Source organism: Equus quagga, chromosome 4 (assembly GCF_021613505.1).
Source record: "Equus quagga isolate Etosha38 chromosome 4, UCLA_HA_Equagga_1.0, whole genome shotgun sequence".
In the NCBI taxonomy this organism is placed as follows: domain Eukaryota; kingdom Metazoa; phylum Chordata; class Mammalia; order Perissodactyla; family Equidae; genus Equus; species Equus quagga.
In genome coordinates, this window is record NC_060270.1 from 136531969 (window position 1) to 136552422 (window position 20454).

General features: G+C 36.7%; 1 protein-coding gene across 4 annotated transcripts in view; it reads right to left on the reverse strand.

The window, feature by feature from the left end:
* Positions 1-427: 427 nt before the first annotated feature.
* Positions 428-20454, reverse strand: part of ALS2 (alsin Rho guanine nucleotide exchange factor ALS2) — a 72221-nt gene continuing 52194 nt past the window's right edge. For 3 of the 4 annotated variants that reach the window (XM_046658174.1, XM_046658171.1, XM_046658172.1), the window contains 14 exons: positions 20012-20176; positions 18706-18817; positions 18400-18477; positions 14848-14981; positions 13794-13961; positions 9923-10040; positions 8684-8841; positions 6820-6942; positions 6120-6296; positions 5015-5060; positions 4742-4803; positions 4047-4196; positions 3711-3807; positions 428-1758 (listed from right to left, as the gene is read on the reverse strand). In XM_046658174.1, coding sequence (XP_046514130.1) covers positions 1720-1758; positions 3711-3807; positions 4047-4196; positions 4742-4803; positions 5015-5060; positions 6120-6296; positions 6820-6942; positions 8684-8841; positions 9923-10040; positions 13794-13961; positions 14848-14981; positions 18400-18477; positions 18706-18817; positions 20012-20176 — 1627 coding nt within the window. In that variant the 3' untranslated portion in view covers positions 428-1719. The remainder of the gene's footprint in view (positions 1759-3710; positions 3808-4046; positions 4197-4741; positions 4804-5014; positions 5061-6119; positions 6297-6819; positions 6943-8683; positions 8842-9922; positions 10041-13793; positions 13962-14847; positions 14982-18399; positions 18478-18705; positions 18818-20011; positions 20177-20454) is intronic. The other variant, XM_046658173.1, reaches the window with a different exon arrangement.

Genomic DNA, 20454 nt, shown 5'->3' on the forward strand with positions numbered 1-20454 from the left:
GGCACATTCTGGGAGAAAGCAGCCGTGAGAGGGAAAGGCTTCCTGAGACATTACAACTGGTAGATGATAACTAAGGCCTAATATTTCTAACCAGAATTTTAAATCCTCACTCTTCCCTTCCCTGAGTCCGTTGAGGAAAAAAAATAAACTATAAAAATATGCCTTTTAGTCAAAGAAATAATCGATTTTTTAAAAAGCCTTGTCCTTGGGTTATCAGGGTCAGAAAGTTAATTTGTCTTTGCCAGCAAAGGTGCTGTAAGTTTACGTTTATTTAAAGAGAGCACTCTCTTTAACCTCAGAGGGACCTTTGAAGCCAATATGAAGAGGAATGGATTACAATGTGGGCAAAAAAAATACTAGGCCTGGATTTCTTTTAAATTTTTAGGCTGCCCTGTGTCATTTCTTTTGCAATCATAAAACAATCTCATAAAGATGAATGTCTTTTATTACGAAAATTGCTGTTACATTACAGCCAACATTCCAAAACAGTATTTCAATAAACACTTGTCTTGATTATAAAGTAGAGCAGAAACCATGATCCTTTTACAAAATTGATTAACATCTGCTGATGTTAACATCAATCAGGAGGACTCCATATGCTCACCAGGATGTGTGGATGAGATGAGGAAGAGCACCTATGTTATTCAAAACAGCTACTAGTGTTACTTGTACAGTGTAAATCAACCACTTACAATAGGACATTAAAAAAAAAAAGGCAAAAAGCAAAACACTAAAACATTGAGGTGTCACAACACTTTTGAGATGGGAAAAGCCCAAGCTTGTTTCCTTTCTCTCCCCCTCTGTGAGCTCAGTGCGAGGCACAGGGAAGAACCACAACACCAGGCCAAGGAGGGATGCAGCTCTTTGCGCCCACATCCCCAGTCTGTAGTCCTGCTCCCAAATGCCTGCATGCAAACCTCTTCGGGCTCTCATTCACAGGCCTTGGGACACAGTGTCTGCACATGGACAAGTGAGGGTCCACAGCTGCTCCGAGTCAGTGTCTGAATTCCAGTGTATGCACTCTGTAGCACTGTAGGGAAACCAAGAGCACAACTCCCATGTTCTTTTCATCAGCAGGCAGAAACTCTCATTTGGATGCATTCCATGTTTGGGGTCAGGGTGTGGCAGTTACTATGTAGAACCTCTCCCATTATGAATATCCTGGTGGAAAAGCTTAGAAAGAGTTAAAACTGCAGTTTGAAAGTTCCTCTTTCCCCTCCCTCAGCAAAGAAGCTTGATGCACACATGATTGCAAGGAATTTAGGAAGGCATAGTGTGGCTATTGTAGTTTCAAGTACAATCTGCTCCTTGCAAAGGTTTGGGGCAACTGCAGGCAAACCAGAAACTCAAAAATATTCACCAACTTCTTAAACATAAGAAGTTATACTGAGAACTTTGTTTACAACTTCATGTAGCTGGCATACTCGTAATGTAGAAAGGGATATCCTCTTTCTCCAAACAGTAGATGTGATATTTTGGGAACTTAATAGGCCAGGTATAGGACTAATCTGATTTTCACCTCCTTTTCAATCCTCCCTTTAAACTACACAGTCTTTTTTCTTTTAGGCTCAGGGCTGTGATCATTAGTGAGGCTCAGAAATAACCAAAATAATACCATGTCCTAATTTCAACATCACTCTTTTTTGCCACTACAGGAAGATGCCAGATGGTGCTAAAACCCTCTGTGTAGATAATCCAGTTGTCAAGCTGTTATGCAGCCTAGTTAAGCTTCTCACGCTGGATCTGGTAGTAACATGCCTGGAAAAAAGTTCAAAACAATTTCAAATTTACTTTGAAAGAAATTACATAAACATAGCAAGGCACATGGGACTGAGGAAAGGAACCCCTTGTTGATACTGAGGGCCCACCAAAATCAGGTGCTTTCATTTTCCCATTTTCTTCCAGTCCTCCATCCAATGTCTAATTTGCCCAGTTGTAATTAGTAGAGATAAAATTTTGTACATTTTCCTCTAATTCTAGAACAAACTTTTCACAAGTTGTATAATATTCTTCACTAAGTAGAAATACCATAATTTACTAAGCCACTATTGATTGGACATTGAGAATATGCTGATTGTGATAAGGTACCCAAACAACTGTTATCAGAATTACCTCATATGTCTGATCAACATACAGATGAACTATCATTCCAGATCTAGGGAGTCAGAATTTCTAGGAATATATTTTTAAGAAGCATCCCCAGGTGACTTTTAAAGTATCCAGGTTTAGGAGTTACTCATACTACAAAGAATACCTCATCCAGATAATATATAATGTTTCCCATTCTTATTCCCTTAGGATAAATCTCCAGGAGTAGGGTCACTCAGGCAAACTCCACAGACATTTCAGGTGTTGTTGATATCAACGTTAATAACAACTGTTTTCCAAAACAGTGATTGTTATTTAATCCATTATTGGCAATGTGGGAGTAATACTGATATCACTCTAACCAATCAGCACTAGGTATAATTTTAAAACATTTTTGTCTATTTAGTAGGCAAAAAATGGCACCTTATTTAAATCTGCAGTCCTGTAATTTTCAGTAAGGCTGAGTATCTTCCTACAGATAAGTGTATTCATTCAATTTCTTCCTTGGTGATATGTTTAAAGATGCTCTTCATATAACATAAATACTAATAATGTAAGTCATTGGTGGCCAATATTTTCCCCAGTTCCCCACCTTTTCAGTTTAGTTTTTAGAAATGTTAATAGTATTTAAGTTGTATAGTTTAAAAAATTAACCCAAGCCAGAAACCTGACATGAAATTCCAATTTTTTCTCATTTTAATTTGCCTGCCTTTCCTTCTCTCTTCTTTTTTCTATATTTAAACCCTAAAACATCTGCAAGTTGCTATGTGGGTGAGTCCATCCTCCCTGCAAAACTGCTAATAAACTATCCCAGTATTTTGACCATTTATTAAATAATTCCTCTCTTTTCCATTTTTGTGTTTGAAGTTTTCATTTTCATATGTGAAATATTTTTTTATAATACTGCCTGTATGGGGGCTATCCTTTCCATTTAGATATTTGTCTATTCCTGTGACAGTAACAAATCATCTTATCTTAATTACTGTAATTCTATATTTTACTAACTGGCAGAGTGGGTCTGTTCTCACTCTCTTTTTTCAGAGGTGTTTTTGTCACTTTCTATTTGTTGTTCTTCTGATAACTTCAGAATGATTCTATCAAATTCCAAGAAAAATCAAGGTGGGAGAACTAAAATGACCTCCAACAATCCCCAGAGAGCACCCAGATCAAAGAACTTCATTTGTAACCTACTGGTTACAAGAAACACATGGAAAGAAAGATGATGCAATTCATGTTGGTTCAATACATACTGACTTCTGTGTTTTACCTTAGTTCCATGAAACAGCTCTACTGTTGGAAACTTTTTTGGACACTAAGAATCCTTTTTCTTTCTTTTCTAGAGTTACAATTATATAGAAAGTCTGCATTTATAAGCATCTGTAACAATTTGAATGATCAATTTACAGGGAAGATTGGGTAGTGAATAATTTGCTTTAGTATTAAGAATAACTCATTCTACTTAAATACATTATCATATTTAAAAATATTAACAATGTGTGCTCTAAAGGCACAATGTTTACATTAAACTTTTACATAAGGAAATGGTTAATGACAGATTTATAATTTAGTAAATGAAAGACAAATTTTAAGATAAAAAAATAATCAATAATACCTACACTTACCTTCAAGGTGGTGAACATTATACCCTGTTCCCCATGCTGAAGATAGGGGTCCATTAGGTCCTCAATGAGGTGTACCTCAGAACCTAAATTCCTAATCCTGACCCAAAGAGAAAAAGATACTGAGTTATTTACGCTCGTATGTGCATCCTCCTTTTGAATCTATTTGAGGGGAAAAGAAAGAACAGCTCAACAAAGAGGAAATACCACGGTGGAATGGGTTAACAGAGTGGGTTTCTTCTAATGGGGGAGCATATTCCTGCCATCTGCTCAGAAAAAGCAAGGGGCAGACTTGTCAAAATAATGTCACTAATACTAAAGTCAGAAAAGATTGGTCACCTGGCCCGTAGCACCACATATAAGAAAACAGGAAACAAGTCATCCATGGACCACAGGAAGTCTTCTTGAAGTGATGCCAGGACACTCTGAGAGATCTCCTCAAACGTCTGCTGGATGACTTTAAGTTTGTCTGATGGGGTAAATGTTGTGCTGTTGTAAAAAAAAAAAAAAAAAAATCCTATAATTTTCTCATAGGGGCATTTGATACTAATGTTTTTATAATATGCTCTCTTTGGGCTCATGTGCCTTAACTTGGACACATCAGGCATAATGAGTTGCTGGAAGGGATGACTTTGTAATCCTACGGTTCTCTGAGAAAAGAAGCGTCTAAGTACCTATGGTTCATATGGAAGATTCACCAAGTCATAGATCATCTCTTTTACCCCTGTGGAATCTTATTTTCCTAATACATGCTCTTCTCTGTGTGAGAAGTTTGGTTAGTTTCCATTTGGCTAAAGATGGGATTATGCAGATAAATTTCTGGTTAGGATCTCCATGACTTCTGAAAATGCAAGGGCCTCCTCGACTAAAAGGTAACCAAATATCTCAGAGGAGACTTCTCTTCCCCAGGCTGAGTCTGCCACCACCTGGGAGTGAAGGGGCGCTCAGAGCTTAGGGAAGGTAAGATCTCATTCATATCTTCAAAGACTAACCACACTCTGATTTACGTGAGTTTTCAACAAATCAGCGATTACCTGATCTGCTGTAGACATTCTATGGCTGAGGCAAAACAAGCATCTTTTGTGGTTGGCAAAATCTGCAAAAAAGAATTTATAACGGTCAAAGAAGAAAGCTGTCTTTTGCAGTAACAATAAAAATAAATGACACCAATGGCAGGGTGCAGGTCTCTGGTGAGTAACTCATGCTTGGGTACTATTCTACCAAAGTAAAAAGAAAATATTTTGCTATCTCGAATTGCCCACACCAAAGAAAAGCATATTTGTTAAGGAAACTAAAATCTACTATACCTTTTTACTCTCTCCAAGGATTGACAAGCTCACTGGCCAAAATTTCCTACAATGGAATCCATAAATTGTTAATATAAGTTATTAGTTATAATAGATTAATCCCCATAAAAACAGTTGATGGCTTTATTAGCTTCCCTGTGTCCACTTAAAATAAGTGTTCCACAGACAGGTTAAGTTTTAATAAGCATTCCAGAAGTAATTTAAGAGTTCCTGTCCCTAAGGTATTGGTCATTCTATATTCCAATAACCCCACACATTACAGATGGTACCAAATATTGGACAGAATCTCTACTTGGTTTTATCTATTTTTACTATTAAATTATTCCATTGAAAAAATTCACTTTCCAATTAAGACTTATTCAACTTTTCTTTTCTTTGAGGAAGACTGTCCCTGAGCCAATATCTGTGCCAATCTTCCTCTACTCTGCATGTGGGATGCTGCCATAGCATGACATGATTAGCAGTGTGTAGGTCTGCGCCCAGGGTCTGAACCCACAAACCCTAGGCTACTAAAGCAGAATGCACGAACCCAACCACTACTCCATCAGGCCAGCCCCTTCGACTTTTTTTGATAGCACATATATGTAATTATTATGTGGTGGGGGTGATCAGCTTTATCATAACACTAGATAGAAAGCATAATCATTCAGTATTTCCCTGGAATAACAAGAAACAATGCCCTACAGCAAAAAGAACACTTCTAAACTTTAAATTAGAAATTGGAGACGGAGAGGGAGGGAAGAGAAGGAGGGAAGGAAGAATGCCGAAGACTAAAATACAATTAACTTTTTCTGAGAAAGTGAATGTATATATTTTGCTTTAAAGAACTGTAAAATATCAGGCAGGATAACTCAAATTTAATTTATATATAAAATACCCACACGAAAAAATTATTCAGAAGAATAATCAGATTTCATACTCATCTCCAAAAATTCTCAGAAATAAAGATTATTAAATATCACTATTTTGCTAAATGAGACAAACATGCAAATAAGTAAATTGCAAATCACATATTTAATTATATATCAAAGTACCAAATTCCTGATAATGCTGTTTGCACTTTAAGTTAAAACCGTCAGATTGCCCTCATAACTAATGTACTCACCTCTGCACCCCAAGGAAGCCCAGAAGAGCAACATCTGGCTGCTTGTTGAGCCGCAGAACACATTCCCAGTAAATGTCTTCCTCGCGATCGTTGTCCAGGGCATACAGCATAAACAGAGGAGGGTAGAGCCGAGGTAGCAACACAGGAAGCAGTAAGCCAGAACTTGTTACCACATAACTACAAAATATTAGAGTGAGAGGGAGAAACATTGATATAAAAACTGAATACAGAATCAAAGATAGAGCTTCAGTTTCTAGAAGCTGAAAGTAAAGACGGGATATTTTGAGTAAAGAAGCAGTTATAATATTACTCTACTTTTATACGTGGAGTTACCACGAGGAGCTTACCTATGACCCTAGAGTTTTGTCTTGGACCAACTGTGAATTCTTTTCATTAACTTAAAATCTAACTGAAAACCCACCCTGTCTCCATTTGAAGGCTGATTTCCCCCTTGTCTTCGGCCAGCATGATTTTTCTTTGCTCAGCAGCCTTTGTGCCCAGTCATGTGTGGTTGCACTTTCATGGGGTTTGGCTAACAGAACTTGAGACCTAAAGGAACCTCAGAGATGACCTAGTCCAATCATATAGCTTTAGAAATAAGGCAACCAATCTAGAGGAAACAATCTTTCCTTGGGATTCTCGGGATAAGATCATGTAGCCCCCACTCCTTTCTTTGCTATCTCCACTCAACCCCACTTACCCTGGCTCTGGTGATTCGGACCTGGAATCTGACCTCCCAGTGCAAAAGGATTTCCTTTCAGTTGGCAGAGGAGCAGAGAGAGGAATTGTGCTGCCCTCTTCAGGAAGCTCAGGAAATAAGAACCTAAGGAATAACAAAAAATGTAACTCTACAAGAGTACCTTTAGAGTGGCTAAAAAGAGTGAAAACACATTTCCATCACTTAATCTATATAAGAACCTATGAAATTAAATTTTATATCAACTAAATGTTTTAGTTCCCTGAGAATCTTAACTGATGCTTCTTCCAGGACAAAATTAAGACTTAGCTAATATCACTAAAAAATCTTCATGTGCTATGGTTTTTTCTGTCTAGTTTCTAAAGAATGAAGAATTCTGATCTATATATGTTTTTCTTACTGGCAAATCTCAGCTGAGGTCAATTTGTATTGACTTTTCAAGCTGAGACTACTATTCTCAGAGTATAAACAAATACCAGTGGAAATTAATTGTATGTCCAACATTAAGAAAAAAATGAAAACTCAATTAATGTAAAATTTTTAAACGTTTTTTTAAAAAGTCAAGCTGCTGAACAAATTTTTCCAAATGATGGAGCTGCTAAGTTGTTGAGGATTTTTTTCCTAGGCTTTGAAATTGCCCTAGACTCTATCTGTGACGTTCTATGCAAACAGTGGGCTCCAGAGTAAACAACCTTACTGTCCTCTTTATTTTTACAGCCAGACCTCGACCCTTTAAAGGCAGTTTGCAATCATCTCTATTTCTGTCAAGTTATGCCATGTCCCTGCCTCTGCCCCTAATTTTACACTTAGGAAGACTGAAAAAGGTCAGGAAACTTCTCTTCATTAAACCCAACTAGCTCATGTCAAAGCTGAAACACTTGCAGCCCAATGATCCTAGCAGATCACACTGCCACCTCAAAACCTGAAACATTTCCAAATGCATTTATCAATTTTGAAGGTAATAATATAAAGACGTTTTCTGAGACAAATTCATAAACTTTTACGTAATTATCTAAATATCGTATCTACTTTTTGGTTTGACCCAGTAAAAGATCTTGAATTTCCAAATTTGAAGTTCCAAATTTGCTTGCTGCCTGAAACTCTCTTTCCAAAGATGCTTACTTGCTGGCTTGCTCACCTTCTTCAAAGTCTCTGCTCAGATATTACCTATTAGCCAGGTCTCCTTGACCTTCTTTTTAAAACAGTAGCATCCTACCTCCAGCCCCATCCTCTTTCCCTCTGTCACATTCATCTTCACTGACATACTGTATATTTACTCTGTCCCCACTAATATGTAAGCCTCATGAGAGTACTGATAAATTCCTCCAAGGGGTAGAATGGTGCTAACCATAGATGCACTCAATAAATATTTGTTGAATAAATGAATGAATATGCTGCTATTGTCAAGGGACAGGACATAAATACCCATAAATTCAAAACTCCCTATTAGACTTTATCTCTTCTGTGGTTAGGTTTTAGAGACATGATTTTGCCTAGAGATTAAATCCAAAGAAGACTATCATACTTCATACCAAAATCAGTATTAAAAAAAAACATTTATTTTAGGCTTTTATTATACTTACTGAGCAAGAAAGACATAAAGGAAACAGGCAACAAAAGCTAAGGTTCATCTTTTTAAATATTTAGGGCATAAACATAAAGTGAATACATGTTTTCATCATTTAATCTCTTTAAGAATCTATGGCATAAAACCATTTTCTTGATGAAAAATTTCTGTGATAAATTATGTGGGGACATTTGTGATTGTTCACAAAGCTGTAATTTCTAGATTCAGGATGAAGATACCCAAGCATTAGTATAAACTAGTATTTCACAGTTTGCAGACTTAAGTGAAACGATCTTTTACCTCACCAGCTGGAAAAGTCGCTTCAGGTAGGACTTAATCTCCTTCACAGCCTCCTGCAATAACCGGCGGTTGGCTCCCACCCCAACATATGTCATTCTGTACACGGCAACCAGCGTCTCCACGAGCCTGCCCAGGGGGTGCAGAGGAGTGTCACAGGCCTGAGCAGGAAGAAAATCAGTGAAGTCAGCTAACGTGCACTAACAGCAGAGACAATCAATCAATCAATCAATAATAAACAATTTCATAAATTATAATTTTCAAAATAGCAGGAGTCAACTTTTGGACCAGGAAAATTCAAATACTTCAACTTTTCTGAAAGTACTGAGTCTACCCAAATTACATGGAGTAGAAGTTTCCTAATCTTTTTTTTTTTTTTTGAGGAAGATTAGCCCTGAGCTAACTGCTGCCAATCCTCCTCTTTTTGCTAAGACTGACCCTGAGCTAACAATCATGCCCATCTTCCTCTGCTTTATATGTGGGATGCCTACCACAGCATGGCGTGCCAAGCGGTGCCATGTCCGCACCCGGGATCTGAACCAGTGAACCCCGGGCCACCGAAGCAGAACGTGTGCACTTAACCGCTGTGCCACCAGGCCAGCCCCAGACGTTTCCTAATCTTAATCAAAGAATCCTTTTAACATCTTAGGAATATAGCTTCGAAAACATTGATAAAGATTATTATTAAAAGAAAGGTTCTAACATACTTTAAACCTCACAAAAAATACAGGAAATGTGACCTTGGAGGAAACTAAATAATGACAGCTGCTTATGCTCTGGAACAGCTGCTCTTCAGTTCCCTTGATTTCTCTTAATTCCTTCCTGCACCCCCATATCAATGCATGTCATACTGAAACTGCAGGTGATCTCACAGGATTTGAGAAGGAAGCAAAGACAGCATAACTATGAGGTGAGGGCAGCATGCGTTATGTTTGTAATCTCTAGTTTGCTAATGTTACTAACAAAAAGCCACATTTTAAACTCTGACCCTAGTTCTCTAGAACCCCGTGAACACTTTACATAACTTAAAAAGTTTTATCAACATAGGGCAATCTTCATGTGGAAGTGCACTGTCAGTAGTCAGAGAATTAAAAAAAAAAATTTGTTACTAGATTTTAAATTAGAAATTATAAAGCAAAAACAGGATTAGGGTAACAATAAGCTGTGGGTACATTTGAATGATATATTGTGGTAGCTGCATCATTAATTCACAAGACCAGGGTAATTCTGACTCTAGTTTACCTTTATCAAATATTTCTTGATGTCATCATATTTCTCCACAGAGAAGGCACCAACATGCCGAGGAATGAATTCCAAACTCTCTAGTGTCTGAGTCTGCGAACGACTTAGTATCTCTGGACTATAAAAAGGGAAAAGACAGCCTATTATGTATTTCACATCAGGAAAGCAAGATAATCACAATGTGCACATGAAACACAGTCACCAACTAAGGATGAAATGGAATACCCAGCACAGTGTTTGCCACAAATGAGCTCATAATCGGTAACTGACCTGCTATTAGGTTTACTTAGTCATTCAAAACAGCATTTAATGTGACTTCATACCAACTATAGTAAATTAATGAAGATTTTGCTCCAATATAAAACCATGGTGTTGGGAAATACTATAATGTTAGCTTGAAGAGAAAACTGGTGACAGACTTGTTAGTGACAAGAGAAAAATGGAATAAAAGGGGGAGAGGGAGATAAGGAAAAAGGAAAACAAATCAAAGGACAAAGGAAGAAATGAAAATGAGTTCAAGAAGTCAGGAGACTGGAGACTGCAGCAGGTGGTGAGGTAAGCACATATGGGTAAACGGAAGCTTTGGACAAAGAGGCTAAGACAAGACACATACTTGATAATCAACAGAAGTTTTTGGTAATGGCACTCTCATTTAGAAACAGTACATAATCATTATTATTATATTATTCTAGATAAGCAAGACTTTTGTGGTCACAATATGGTTTCATATAAAATTCATTCATTCTCATTCCTTGGAAAAACCCAACAGTTAACCAAGGTTAACTGGAGGGCTAAAGCCTCAATGTCTACACTGACAGACTCTATCAGTTAAGGCTGACCGTCTGCATCACACGCAAGGGCAAGTCCACAGCTTTAACCAATTCTGAGGGCTTCCATTTCTTCTACTGATAGAATAGAAGGTAAAAATCATGAACTTCAATAATGAAACGCTATAATCAACTCCCATTTATCCCAAATACAAGAAAAAAAAACAAACCTAAACTTCTTTCCACACTGCAGGGATTAGCAAGTTCTTTAGGTCCAAATGTTGAGCAATGCTTGTGGGAGTTACCGGCCAAGTTAAAGAACAAGGAAATACTGAACCTGCCCTGATGGCCTAGTTGTTAAAGTTCAGCGCACAGTGCTTCAGTGGCCCCGGTTTGGTTCCTGGGTGCCGAACTACACCACTTGTCTGTCAGTAGCCATGCTGTGGCGGCAGCTCACAAAGAACAACTAGAAGGACTTAACAACTAGAATATACAACTATGTATTGGGGCTTTGAGGAGGAAAAAAAAAAAGGAAGATTAGCAACAGATGTTAGCTCAGGGCAAATCTTTCCCAGCAAAAAAAAAAATAAAATAAAATAGGAAATATGAAGAAAGGCAGATGGAGAAAAGACAAACAGGAAAACGGAAAGAAAAGGAGAAAAGGGGAAGAAATTTTAAAAAGTAGAACAAAAAAGAGAAATAAAAAAGTACATCTGTAATTTTCTTTTCAGTACTTCAAAATTGTTGTGCCGCTTCCTTTTGGCCTCCAAGGTTTCTGATGACAAATATGAAGCCATCTGAATTGCTGTTTCCCTATAAGCAATGCAGCATTTTTCTCCAGTTACTTTCAAGATTTTTTTCTCTCAATTTGAATATGATGCGTCTGTACACAGACATCTCTGTTTTTCCCAGGATGTGGTTTGCTCAGCTGATTGAATCTGTAGGTTTATGTCTTGCACCAAACTTGGGAAATTTCCGACCACTATTTCTTCAAATATTTTTCATCCCTGTAATTTTTCTCTTCTCTTTCTGGGATTCCAAGGACACAAGTATTAGACTCTCAAGTCCTTAAAGCTCTGTTCACTTTTTTTTCATGTTTTTTCTCTCTGTTGTTCAGTTTCGATCATTTCTACTAATCTATTTTCAAGCCCACTGACTCTTCTGCTGTCATCTCTAGTCTGCTATTGAGTCCACCTAGTGATTTTTTAAAATTTTGGTTATTGTATTTTTCAATTCTAAAATTTTGATTTGGTTCTTCTTTATATCTATTTCTTTGCTGTTACTTTCAATTTTAACATTTGTTTCAAAGGTGTTTGCTCATTTGAGCATTTTTATAATAGCTGCTTTCAAGTTCTTGTCAGATAATTCCAAAATCTGTTAGTTTGTTGTTGATTTTCTTTGCCCAAATTAGTTGATATTTTCACGGTTGACTGCCAAGTAATTTTGGCTTATTTTTTGGCCATTTTAAGTATTATGAGGTGGTAGGTCTTATTTACATCCTATAGAGAATGTTGACATGCATAATAAACATTGTAGGCTTGAAACTGTTATCTTTAGAAGGATGTGCTTATAAGGTTGGCCCTCGGCTGGTGCCTGGAGACTAAGCTTCCTAAAAATTCCCTATGCTGATATGAAACTGTACTAACAATGTGATTTATGGTGAACCCCTGCTTTCTTCTGGGACTGTGGAGTTTTGTTAGGTGCTAAGCACAGGGTGCATATGTGACCAGCCCCCAACAAAGACCTTGGGTATCAAATCTCTAACGGATTTCCCTGGGCAGAAACACTGTACACGTGTGGCTGCATTTTGCTGCTCAGGGGAGAGTGTGCTCTGTATGACCCCTCACAGAAGGGAGAGAGCATGGGAGGCCTGCACATGGATTCCTCCAGACTCAGCCTGTGTCTTCTTCCCTTATGACCTGACTATGGATCCTTACTGTGTTGCTGGAATAACTCTTACCTGTGAGTGTGACTATATGTTGAGTCTTATGAGTCTCTTTAGTAATCACTGAACATGCAGGTGATCTTGGGAATCTCTGTAACAACTTGTGTTTCAGCCTTCTGTGGGCTGTGGCCCCAATGTCAGTTCACCTCTCAAAGCCTCTGCAGTCCTATCTGGGTCTGTTCTGTGAGTGTATCACTCAGTGGTCGGTCTAGGACCTGAAAGCCTACCTACTAGTTCAGTTCTCAAAGTGTCTGCTATGCTAGTTAGGATCAAAGCCACATATGTGCAGGTCTGGGGTGAGCCCAGGAGTTCATAAACAACTTTACAGGGTTGCTTTCCAGAGTTCCTCTCTCTCAATTACCATCCTTGCCCTCCACCCTCAGCACTTTCTGGTTCTCCTTTCAGGTCCTCTAGCCAGAAATTGTCCATTTCTGTGAAGGTGCCACATCTAGGGCCAAGTGCCAGGAGGATAGGGAGAGAGGGAAAAAACAAAAGCAATGAGCTTTGGCCATGACTCTTGGACCTGAGGATGCACCAAAGGGTGAAGGTTCCACTCTCTCAGTAGTTTTGGCTCTTTCAAGCTTCCCATTCATGGCTGCTCTAGCTGCTGCCATCACCACCCCTGCACAGAAGTACCTGGAGGCTGGGGTATGAGGAAATGGAGAAAAAGGAGAGAAAGAAAACCCGGTGTACCTTCTCCATTCTGTCTGAGCTTCAGGAGTCTCTTTTCTGCATCTTGAGCCAGAAACAAAGGGTTTTTTTCCCTGAATTTCTGTCTGTCTACACCACAGTATTTACTTCCAGGTTTCAGGTTACACTGAGTTCAGACTAAGGGATACTGAAGTTAAAAAACCCAGTAAGCTCACCACTGGTTTGGGGCACTATGAATTCAGATATTCTTCCCTAAAACTCTTGCTGATATTTACTTTTCAGAGTTTTCAAATAGCTGTCCATGTATTCTGTCTGGGTTTTATAGATGAGTTCAGTAGAAGATAATGGGAGGTGTGTTTTATCCATCTTACCCGGAAGCAGAAGTACATCATTGACTTTTAAATTAAGTTATATTTTAAAATTAAATGTGGCAAGCCTTGGCTACTTCTTGGTTTTAAGTTTCCTCTTACTAACATGTCTGCCTTATGCTGGGCAGGCAGTGACTCACCTGTCTCTATGTTGGCGCCGACTGGTGGTCAGGGCCACAGCAATATTGTCCCATGCTTTCCAAACGTCCCCTTGGCCTGGGTTCTCACAGCCCAGCTGATGCCAACATTCATCAAACACTGCTTTCCACTTCTCATCAGCCGGCACAGCCAGGTTTCCTAGCTTCCTGCTAATAAAGTCATATCAAGCACTTCTTTTATGCAAAAATCCTGAAGAATAGAAAGTTTCTAATACAAAACTGGGAATGCTTCTGAGACAAAAACTGCCTAGATTGATAGTGGTTCTATTTTAAAAACACTAAATGAAAAATTTAAAGGAACGTTTTTTAGCTATTTAATGTTTACCAGGTATTAAAGTGTATGAATTATCAAGTACAAAGTACATTAGAATTGACTCTTTCCTTTCTACATTCCCACAGAATTGATTTTGTAAAATTGACTCCTGTTAAAATAAAGATTTTCTGTGCTTTGCACATCTCATAATGAGAATTGTGAAATGCACTATATACTGGGTTCTGAAAATACTCTAAGAATAAACATGGTACAGAAGATATATCAAGCTCCCATCAGAACAAAGAATCTGAGATGCTACCAAATACGAAAATGAAGCTAAAGACAGAATCAATAAAGAAAAATAGATATATGTCAAAAGGCTGGAGGAAGAACATAATATACTTAGAGACTCAGACCTTGCCTTTTTTCCCATATATGCAGAGTATCCTATTACACTTGGTGTATATACAGGTTTGATCTTTACTTTTCAAAATCAAGTTGTGTAGGGGTTCCATTTAAGAATGTTCTTTTTTTTTTGGATACCCGCACCATTAACAGTAGGATTATTCCTGCACACACAACTTTTATTTTAAACAGCTATAATCTAAGCCAAGACTATAGATTTAGCTATCTATGGTAGCATCAGTTAATAATTCAAGGAGGTTACACTTTGTTTAAAAAAGACCTTAAAAACTTGCTCTGCATTAAAAATATTAACTAGCTTTGATAAAAGCAAGACAAGTCAAAACATTCAATAATCTAGAATCAACATTAGTTACTCACAAAACTTTGGGCCTGTCTTTATCACTCTCATACAGACTAGGCTTAAAGTAGGTTCCAGTGATTTTTATTCCCGATCCCCATTCTCCACTGAAATAACCTTCAATGTAATCTCCATTTGGCATAGTCAGTGTTCCCTACATAAAGTTACAGAAAATGTGGAATTAGAGAATTATTTTCAATTTAAAAAAAGAGGGGAAAAAAAGCAGTCAACAGTTAACATTTTCTCTTTTAATTTACTCTTTACCAGACACCAACTCTTAAAAAAAAAAAAAAAAGTGTGTGTACATGCAGTGTGCAAAGAGTGTATGAAAATAATCCATGGGTAAAAGAAAAAGAAAATCACAGTAAAAAATGGAAAATACTTTGCATTTAATGGACACACAACTTATCCAAATTTATGGGATGCTGCTAATACAGTGCTTAGAGACAAATTTATAGCTATAGATGCCTATATCAGAAAGATCTCAAATTAGTAATCTAAAAATCTACCCTACAAAGTTAGAAAAAGAGGAGCAAACAAAACCTAAATCAAGAAGGAGGAAGGAGATGATAAAGATTAGAGCAGAACTCAATGGGATACATAACAGAAAAAAATGGAGAAAAATCACTGAAATATCACTGAAAAAACACACAAAATTGATAAAAATTTAACTAATCAAGAAAAAAAAGATAAAATTACAAAATCAAGAATGAAACAGGGGGTATTATACCAACCTTACAGAAATTAAAGAGGTCTGAAGGGAATACTAAGAGAACAACCTTATGTCAACAAATTATATAACTTAGATACGACAGAAGTTCCTAGGAAGATACAAATTACCAAAACTGACTCAAGGAGAAATAGAAAATTTAAATAGACCAATTAGAAGTAAGGACATCTAATTAGAAATTAAAAATCTTCTCACAAAATAATGCTCAGGTGCAGATGATTTCACAGATGAATTCTCCAAAATATCAAAGAAGAAATAATACCAAGGCTTCACAAACTATTTCAGAAAACGAAGGAGGAGGGAACTCTTCCCCTCTCATTCTATGAGGCCTGTATTACCCTGATACTAAAGACAACGATATCATGAGAAAAGAAAACTAAAGACCATTATCTCTCATAAATATAGATGCAAAAATCTTCAACAAAATATTAGCATTAAACCAAGCAACATATAAAAAAAGATTATACACCATGACCAAATCTGATCTATCCCAGGAGAGCAACGTTAGTTTGACATCAGAAAAGCAAACAATATAATACACCATATTAAATAGAATAAAGGGCAAAAACACAAGATCTTATCAACAGAAAGAGAAAAAAAGCCCTTTGACAAAATCTAAAACCTATTCCTGATAAAAACTCTCAAGAAATTAGGACTAGAAGGGAACTATCTCAATTGATGATTAATCTATGAAAAATCTTTAGCTATCAGGATACTTAATGGTGAAAGATTTAATGCTTTTCCCCTAAAACAGGGAACAAGGCAAGGACGTCCACTCTTACCATTTCTAGTCAACATTCTATTGGAGAGTCTAGCTTGTGCAATTAGACAAGAAAAAGAAAGAAAAGCATTCCAGGTTGCAAAGGAAGAAGTAAAATTATCTTTATTTGTAGACAACATGAACCTGCACGCAAGAGATCCTAAGAAATCCACACACGCAAAAAGACCTACTAGAATAAACAAGATCAACAAGAATTTAAGATACAAGAACAAAACACAAAATCAATTGTATTTTTATATAATAGCTATGAACAATCCAAAAATAAAACTAAGAAAACAATTCTCTTTACAATAGTATCAAAAAGAATACTTAGGAATAAATTTAACCAAAACATGCAAGAAAATGCACATTGAAAACTACAAAACATTGCTGACAGAAATCAAAGAAGACCTAAATAAGTGGGAAAACATTCCATGTTTATAGATTGAAAGATTCAATATAATTAAATGGCAATTCTCCCCAAATTGATCTACAGATTCAACACAATACCTATCAAAATCTCAGCAGGCTTTATTGTAGATTTTGACAAGCCAGTCCTAAAATTTACATGGAAAGTCAAAGGATCCAGAATAGCCAAAACAATTTTTAAAAAGAACAAAGTGGGAAGACTTACACTTCCTGATTTCACAACTTACTAGAAATTTACAGTAATGAAGACAGTGTGGTATTGGCATAAAGAGAGACATGGAGATCAATGGAATAATTTAGAGTTCAGAAATAAATACCTTTTTATGGTCAATTAATTTTAACAAAGGGGCCAAGAAAATTCAATGGGAAAGGCTGCTGAGGCAATTGGATATCCACATCCAAAAAAAGATCAGTTTAGACTTTTAACTCACAGCATACACAAAAGCTACCTGAAAATGAATCAGAGACCTAAAGAGCTAAAACCACAAAACTTTTAGAAGAAAACAGAGATGAAAATCTTATTAACTTTGTTAGGCAAAGATTTCTTAGATATGACATCAAAAGCATGATTCATAAAATTTTTTTTGACAAATCTGACTTGATTAAAATTTAAAAATTTCGTGTTTCAAAAAGCACCATTAAGAAAATGAAAAAGACAAGCCACAGACTGCAAAACATTTGTGAATTCTATGTCTGATAAAGGATTGGTATCCAGAATATGTATAGAACACTTACAACTCAATAACAAGACTATAAACAAGCAAACTCTTAAAATGTCAAAATATTTGAAAAGACATTTCACCAAAGAAAATATATGAATCGCTGATAAGGACATGAAAATATGCTCTACATCATTAGTCATTGGAAAAATATAAATTAAAACCAAGAGAAATCACTTCACATCCACTAGACTGGCAAAAGAAAAAAACCAGAAAATAAAAAATATTGGTGAAGATGTAGAGAGATTAGAATCCTCATACATTGATGAGAATGTAAAATGGTGCAGCCACTTTGGATAAGTTTGACAGTTTCTTAAGAAGTTTAACATCAATTCACCATACAACCTAGCATTTGCACTCCTAGGCATCTACCCAAGGGAAATGAAAACATATGTTCACACAGAAATTGTATTCAAATGTTTATAGCAGCATTATTCATAGTAGCCTGAAGTTGGGAATAATTCAATGTCCATTGACTGGTGAAGGGATACAAAAGTGGTTTTGGAATACTATTTGGCAATAAGAAGGATGAAGTACTGCGCGTGCCACAACAAGGGAAAATCTCACAAACATTATGCTAAGTGTAAGAAGCCACACAGACGAGACCACACTTCTGATTCCATTTATACGTAACGACCTGAAGGGCAAAGCTATTGAGTGATAAAGTCCATTAGAGACTGTCTGGGGCTGGAGGCGGAAACAGGAGTGACTGCAAATGGGCAGAAGATGGTGAGAGAAATCTTTCTGGGTCACGGAAATGCTCTAAAATTGGATTGTGGTGATGGCTGTACAACTCTGTACATTTACTAAGAATCGCTGAAGTATGCACTTAAAACGGGTGAATTTTTTGGCATATAAGTTAGCCTTTTTAAAAAGTCAAGAAGAAATTAGTTAAATATTATATTTGAGAGAAAGAAGAAAGTTAGTTTCCAACCTTTCCATTAAGAGTCCAGTCATCTGAAAATTCTCCCTCATAGATAGTATCATCTTCGGAAAGTAAAACCCCATTTCCCTATGTGAAGAAACAAACAAAAACTGTAACACATAAAATGCAGAGGAACTTAGAGTACACACACGTAGCCACATCCCTCAAAGCCTTACAGAATCTTAAAAGACAAGAAAACAGTACTAAGAAGGTAGAAAATTAACAAAAAATGATTTAAAGAGTTAAGGACATAACTCTTATGTTAAGTCCTTACATTACATTATATGCAACATTATATGCAAATATTCTACTCACCATCATTTTATTAAGGTGAAAGTTGCCTTCATAGTATAATCCAAACTGGGTAACTACCACACCATTCCCTTGACATACATCATCTTGCCACATCCCCATATACTTTTCCCCTCTGCAGAGAAATAGAGGAGAAAAGAAAAGAAAAACTGATGAAGACAAGGATGAGGTGGGGAAAAGACAATGACTGCATGGGAGATTCCAAGCATCACTCCCTAGGTTGGCCTCAGTTCCATTTTTCTAAAGAGGTTAACTCTGCCTCCTCCAACTTGGGACAACATGATGGCAAAAGACATCTTCCTCAGAGCAGCATTCTCACGGGAATTTAACATTCTAGTCTACCTGATATAGATCTGTATATACTCCGTGTACTTCCTTGATAAATTTAAACAGAAATAAAGAATGCCAAGAATTCAACTCTAAATAATTTCATTCAAAACGTAATAAGTAGAATCAAACCTATGCACAACTTTTTCTTACCCAAAAGTTTACTAACTTAAAAAAAAAAGGGAGGGGTTATCATAAAACAAGGCTCATTCTTCACTTACTTGAACTTAAAGAAATCTTACTAATCCCCACTAAAAAGACAAAATAAGTACAAACTGCTTGTTATATAACACTAGACAGAGTTAAATATTACTAAACATATTAAATATTACTAAATATTAAATCTTAACAGTGTTTAATAATAATAGCAAATTTGAAAAATCCCACATTATGAGAGCTGTGATCATTAGTAACACGAGGGGGAAAAGAGTACATATTAAGTCCAAAAGCAAATCAAGCCAAACCAAACACCGAAGCAAAAGAACTACATTCCTTCCCAAGGTTTAGTTACTTGAATTTAACTAAGCTGGATTCCTGGGTTGCTGGCATGCTAACAAAGTCTCTGACCCAACAGGAAGACCTATGCAGAAAGGTGTTTAGATTCCATTCTATGATCCCAGAGGGAATTTTCATTGGGTTCTTCCCGACCTTTTACTCCTATCATCTCTAGACTGCTTTAAAGGTCTTTCTTTGTATAATAGTTAAAGATCTGGTAGCCTGTCTGAGACACTAAAGGCTTTGTTGGCGTGAAACTTTAAGGAAAATGGTGCCAATGTTAATTGTGAATGACCCTGATGTTGCATAGAAGTAATTCACAAGAAAATGGATAAAATGATGCCTGACAACTCTGTCTTATTAAAAATTTTCTCAGTATTGTCAAATTAAGATGCTCAGCCTTCATAAAATCATCACTGTTTTTGGAGAAGTTTAGGAACCTTATCTTCTCACACTGAACTCTGAGATTAGAAGCAGAATACCATACCTAGTGATATCATCAAAGACACCATATCCTGCTTTCTTGTCCATTACCCATTGGCCAATGAACATACTGGGAGAAGAGGAAGTCAACTTTCCGCTTCGTAGGAGACCATGACCATGACGCATGTTATCTTGAAAACAACCTTCAAACACTTCACCAGAGGCATAACTGTGGTTAGAAAGAATGGATAAAGATCACAAGCACATCGAATTCTGATGTTCATTTTTACAAAGTTTAGGAAATTCAAAACTATACTCATGTCTCACTGGTAGCTATAATTGTTTATATGATTATTTTTCAACAATTAAAAATTTCATTTTTCAATGATTGAGGCTAAAAAGCTAGGACATCATGGGTGGCATTCTATGTTAACATGGGAAAAAAATGTGTTCAGTCCCTCTTGGGAAAATGAAATGAGCGATCTCTGAAAGAATGACAAGTTTTGT